This window comes from Cynara cardunculus (genome assembly GCF_001531365.2).
Source record: "Cynara cardunculus var. scolymus isolate 2C chromosome LG 2, CcrdV1, whole genome shotgun sequence".
Lineage (NCBI taxonomy): Eukaryota > Viridiplantae > Streptophyta > Magnoliopsida > Asterales > Asteraceae > Cynara > Cynara cardunculus.
Window position 1 is genome coordinate 4,762,396 of NC_037529.1, and position 6,492 is coordinate 4,768,887.

The window sequence follows — 6,492 nt, forward strand, 5'->3', positions numbered from 1 at the left end:
TGTTTGGCAATTGCTGAATGGTTTGGTACACAATAATTAAGTGGTCAGAATGATTAAGAGGCTCTCATGATATAGTGCAAAATAAAATATAATTGTTTGGTAATTGTATACAATAAAATTAGGGTTCTTAATGGTTAAGAGAGATCAAAGATACAAAATCATTCAAAGGATTTTAGAATCATTAAGAGACTGATTTTTTTTTTTTGCTAAATAAAATTCAACTCTTAACGATTTAAAAATTGACTCTTAATATAATTATTAAGAGATAAACAAACAACTCTTAATGTAAATAATATGGATAATTCTTTTTAAATATTATCTCCAATAATATCCATTAAAATATCCAATAATTGTTTTCTGAAAAAGATTGAAGGGATAATGCAAAGTCAAACAAAAGCATAAAAAGTCAAAAGGACGACACAGAGGACACGCTTAAGGTCAAACAATAAAGTCAAATGCCATTTTTGTAAATTTCCTCAATTTCAGCTCCATATATATATACTCGCACAAACAGCAGTACACCGCATCTTCTTCCACCAAAGCCATTCCTCTCTCATTCGCTCCGATTTCCAAAATCCCATGGCTGGATACCCACAAAACCCATCCGGCTACAACTACGGGGCGCCACCGCCGTCTCAACAATACTACTCCGCCGCGTACGGTGCTGCACCACCACCATACGGCCAACACCAACAGTCGCCTTACGCACATGCAGTTGCCAGCCCCTACGGTGCACCCTCTTACGGTGCACCCTTATCCTCCCCGTTCGCGGCACTTCTTCCGTCGACGTTCCCTCCGGGAACGGATCCAAACGTGATTGCATGTTTTCAGATGGCTGATCTGGACGGGAGTGGAGCTGTCGATGATAATGAGTTGCAGAGATCGTTATCTGCGTATAATCAAAGCTTCAGTATCCGTACCGTTCGTCTTCTCATGTATCACTTCACCAACAACAACACTAGAAAGATCGGTACATCTCTCCCTCCACCACCGGCGTCTTTTAGCAATTGGTCATTCCTCACACCAAAAATGTTACAATATTTTAAAAGTAAAACATATGTCACAGGAAATTGATCAAAATATTCGACCTATCAAATTCACTTTTTGGTCAACTTTTCAGAAAGTAACATATTTAATTTTTTTATTTTAGGAAATGTAGTTTTAAAACTTCGATTTTGGTATTTAAGATGTAAAATTTTAAACATTTAAGTACTCAGATAACCGGTTGAAAATGAGTTTTAGATTAAAAAAGATTAATTTTAGATTAAAGAATTCATGTCCCTCGTCACATCAGCATAAAAACCGGTTTCAGTTAATATTTCAACTAGTTACCCGGATACTTGAATGTTTAAAATTTTACATCTTTTAAGTACCACAATGGAAGTTTTGAAAGTACGTTACCCAAAACAAGAATCAAGTTAAAGTACGTTATTTTTTCATGCAATTTGCTCTTCAAAAATTACGTAAATTTGTGTTGATTTTATTTTTTTGGATCTGGTTTTAGAATAAATACTAAAATCGAAATGAACATAAAATGACGTTTTTATCCTCCGTTGACTTGGTTATATCAGGACCTAAGGATTTCACTCAGGTGTTCTATAGTCTTCAGAATTGGAGGGTATGTGAAGTCTTTTTACATATTTTTGTTAATACATTATTTATAATTTTATAATACAATTTACATTCATGATTTTAGTTCATTTAAAAGTTTCGACCGTTTGAATAAGTCATCTACTCTTTATCTTTTCAGGCAAATTTTGAAAAATTCGATCGAGATCGCAGCGGTCGTATAGATGCTTTGGAATTGAGAGAGGCACTTGCGAGCCTCGGTTTTTCCGTTTCACATTTTGTCTTGGATTTGCTCGTTTTGAAGTTCGACAAGACGGGTGGAATGAATAAGGCCATCGAGTACGACCATTTCATCGAGTATGTCTCCATCACGATCCTTGTTTCTCATATTTTTCATCTCGAGTTTTAATTGTTCTTCTAATTGCAGTTTTTGATATTATTGCTGTTTTTTTTTAAATTTCAGGTGTTGTCTCGTCGTTAAGGTATGTAACACGAGAACATGACATATAAAAAGTTATATGGAAGTTAGAGGTCGTTTGGTTCGCGGAATTTGAAGGAATTGAAATGACAAATTCTTTTGACCAAATCCCAATTCATTTGTTTGGTTTAATTTTTGAAATAGATGGAATCCTTCAAATTCCATTGAATTCCACAAATTAATGAATTCAACATTTTTTAGCATAATGGAAGGAATTTAATTCCATCATCACCCACCACGACGATGCTACTATTGTTCGTCATGCCCCACCCCTAACCCCCCACCACACCAATACTATTGTTGCCACCCACCCTACCCCACCACTAACCACCATGCACTATTGTTGTCATCACATCCACCCACCTCAGATCACTCACTGCACATTCCTCATACGACCATGCTACCACCATTACTGTCACTCCCCTAACCTACCCCCCCACCACCACACCATTATTGTTATAGTTACAACTGCCATTCACCCCCACCCCAACCCATCACTAACCACCATGCCACTACTATCGCCATCATACCCACCCACTCCCAGCCACCTAACCACCATCCCACCACTATCGTCGTCACAACTACCACCTCGCCTCCCATCTCCACTGCCCTGCCCCGCCCCTAACCTAACCCCCCACCCCTACACCACTATGGCCGCCTTCACAACCGCCACTCACCCACCCTACCCTTACCCACCATTAAACACCATGCCACTATTGTTGTCGTCATACCCGCCCACTCCCAGCCCCAGCCCCAGCCCCAGCCACCCAATCACTATCACACCACTATCATCGTCACAGCTACCACTTCGCAACCTACCCCTTACCCACCCCACCGTCCTGCCCCCATCACGCCCCACCTTACCCTACTCCAACCCACCACTAACCACCACCCAGCTACCACCCTGCCACCCACTGCCCCACTCTAACCCCACCCATAGTGACATGGTGGTTGGTAGGGTGTGGGCAGGGCGATGAGTGCGATAATCCAAACAAAGACGATTGTTTCAATTTTTTGAGATATTTCATTCCAATTCCTACCAACCAAACGCATAGTCAAATTCCGTCAAATTCCATTACAATTCCTTCAAAGTCAAATTCCTTTGATGGATTTCAATTCCATCAAATTCCATTATGTGAACCAAACACCCCCTTAGAGACTTGGTATTTCATGAAGTCTTGTATGGACAAAATTGTCTGTATGGATTAATCTATTTGTATGGTAAGTGGGAGTAGCAAGTTTGGAAAAACTTGGTTTTGTACATGAAGGTTCTTCTTAAATACTTACTGAACAAGTCACTTTCTATATCATTAAACCACTAACAAACTATAGTTGACTGAATAAGTTGTGAGTCTTATTAAACTTATTAAGCTGCTAAGAAACACACATGTGTTAGACAACAATTAGAAATAATTGTTTGAAAAGATCTATTGATCCTTGGCTTTTATTGAACTCTGTGTCATAGGGGTTAACGGAGAAGTTCAAGGAGAAGGACACGGCATACTCAGGCTATGCAACATTCAGTTACGAGGCTTTCATGTTGACGGTTCTCCCGTTACTTATTGCATAAGACGGGTGCCCTTTGTCTGTTAATACTGAAAATTTAGAAAACCGTATTCAGTTTTTCTTGTAATTTTGTAACGTTGTTTGTATATTTTTTGTATCGTCAACACATTGTCCTGTATTTTTTATTCTATCAAAAAAATTATAATATTCTTTTTACTTTCAACACCTCTTATGCTAATTTATATGAAAATGTTACTTTTTAAATACATATGCGTATGAATAATCATTCTATAGTATTTAACGTGCTCTATAAGTATAAATTGTAATTAGTTATGCACGCCACTCGGGCTTTTTTGGGTTTGGGCCTTCCGATCCCGTTTTTCAGCAAGCAGGTTCTCTTGGATCTTGACAAAAAAAGTTGACCTGTTTAGACTTTAGGGGGTGTTTGGAATTGCTTATAAAAACAACTTATTGACTTATTCCGGTGTGGCACAGGTAATAAACACTTTTGAGTGTTTGGATAAACAACTTATACCGATGTCAACATGTAATAAGAAGTTTTTGAAGAAGTTAAACCATTCTAATTTATAATAAGTTAATAAGTACTTTTATAAAAAAAACATAAGTTGTTTCAAATAAGCAATCCCAGACACCCCCTTAATACTGACWTGAGCTTGAATTTGGGCTTCGGCTTGCTAGACCTGGCTTTTTCGGGTGTAGATTTTTTGGGCATTTCTAAAATGGTTGACTACTAAAAGAATACTGTAAATCCTAGCAGTGATCAACAAATACAGAAAGAATGTTTCTATAACATGGTAGTCTATATACACMATTATATATTGTTAAATGCACCCTACCTACTAATTCTTTTGGGTGTTGTTATATGCACCCACATTTATGTTAGAATGGGGGACACTAATTGCACSCCTATACATTGTTAAACGCACTCATCCCTAGTACTTTCCTCCTCACATACATCAACATCAAAACTCACTTTATGCATTCTCAATACATGAATTGATCTGATTTTGACATTAAAGGAGGTGCAATTAGCAATGATGTGATATTATTATTCTCATCTGTTTGCCGGTGTCGGTGCAAGAGAATCTGTTGGTAAATCAAATTGCCAAATTTGTCTTTCTCCGAGTGCTTGAATTGGCCTTGCATTTTCTTCAAATTCCTAAAGGAAAAACATAAAAAAATATATTAAAAAATCATTTGTTATATATATATATATATAAGGTTGGGTTCACGTGAGACCAAGAGTTTTTCGTGAGACCCGTAAGACCAATTTATGTTCATTGATCAAATTTATAAATTAATGATCTAATGGTTGCAAAGTTGCAAGGTGGCAATTTCGTAATTAGTGAGAAGTCTCGTGGCGTTTATAAATGTTCAGATCTGACGGTTGTAAATCTAATCCAAGGGTTGAGAATTGGTCTTACGGGTCTCACGGAAAACTATTGGTCTCACATGATCCCAAGTCTATATATATATATATATATATATATATATATTGTATTATAAAACATTTAATTTAAACTCTTAAAAATTATTTTTTATGCATCAAATACCACTTATTAATGTATATTACTTGAAATTCAAGATTACAAGTTGATTAAACATAAATACAACTTAATAAAACTTATATTCAAGTTCATGTAAAACGAGATAAAACATTTATATTTGTTTTCTAAAGTATCTAAAATATTATATCTATTTCTATAACTAACCGATAAACACAAGAAAATCCGAGATAGAACATCTTATTTTAATTTTTTTATTAAAATATATTATTTATTTGATTTTAGATATAAAATATAATTATCTTATAAATTAAGCACTCGACCATAACAAAATATTTTATCATTATTTTTTAAAAAAACTATTACAATTAAACTAAAAAACTATTACAATTAAACTAAGATAAAATACATTTTGATTGCAGAGAATTCTTATAAGAATCCCACCCCATTTGAGTGCTTATACAAGAACTCTGGTTCTTACCTTGTAGTTGGTTTGAAGTGACAATTTACTGGTTTCTTTTTTATATATTTGTTTATTAATATATAATGATTATTGATGTTAAAAAAATATATGGACCCATAAAAGAGGTTCTTATAAGATTTACATAATTTTTTATATATTTTATTGACTTTATGATTATTAATATTATACATAAATAATAATTATTGATGTTTAAAAATACATGGGACCCAACTATCATTGTGAATTTTYATGTGAGTTCTTAATTTAATGAGTTGAAAATGAGGTGACAACAGAAAGTGCAAAAAGATACTCTTAATCTGATAAGTTGGAAGTGATGTGGCAGTAAAAAGTAAGTGAAATAAACAGTTTCAATGCAAGGTAAGTAAAAAAGATAGGTTCTTAAAAGAACCACTATTAGAGAGAGTTCTTATAAGAATCTCATATCATTTGAGTTATTATACAAGAACATTGGTTCTTACCTTGAAATTGATGTTAAGTGACTTTTTTCTTAGTTTTTTTAAATATATTTTATTTGACTTTAAAATTATTATTGATGTTAAAAAAAATACATGAAACCTACAAAAATGGGTTCTTGTAAAAACTACTATTATGAACGTATATGCAGGTTCTTATAAGAATTACTACTGTGAATGTTTATATAAGTTTTCAATTTGATGAGATGAAAATGATATAGCAAAAAAGGTACAAAAAGCGGTTATTATAAGAACTTCCATCAAAGATTATCTAAGAACCACCATTGGAGATGCTCGATACCAAAACTTCAATACATATAATCTTGATTTCAATCTTGGTTTTTAGGAGACTTCTTTATTTGAATCTTGATTTCATTTGCATAAAAGTTTTTGATTTAGAATTGGTTAGGTTTTTGGTTTTGATTTAAGTTTTGGGTTTGTTTTAAAGATTAAAATGGTGAAGATCAGTGGCGGATC

The 6,492-nt window shown here is 34.4% G+C and overlaps 2 protein-coding genes across 2 annotated transcripts in view; one reads left to right on the forward strand and one right to left on the reverse strand.

Moving 5' to 3' along the window:
- The first annotated feature begins 532 nt into the window (after window positions 1-532).
- On the forward strand, window positions 533-3,725 carry LOC112507744 (probable calcium-binding protein CML49). Its single transcript, XM_025112431.1, has 5 exons — window positions 533-970; window positions 1,572-1,618; window positions 1,751-1,926; window positions 2,033-2,051; window positions 3,513-3,725. Exons 1-5 carry the CDS (start codon window positions 580-582, stop codon window positions 3,615-3,617), a joined length of 738 nt encoding a protein of 245 aa, XP_024968199.1. The 5' UTR covers window positions 533-579; the 3' UTR covers window positions 3,618-3,725.
- A 903-nt stretch (window positions 3,726-4,628) lies between these two features.
- Window positions 4,629-6,492, reverse strand: part of LOC112504622 (alpha carbonic anhydrase 4-like) — an 8,276-nt gene continuing 6,412 nt past the window's right edge. Inside the window, exon 6 of the mRNA XM_025108572.1 lies at window positions 4,629-4,733. Coding sequence (XP_024964340.1) covers window positions 4,629-4,733 — 105 coding nt within the window. The remainder of the gene's footprint in view (window positions 4,734-6,492) is intronic.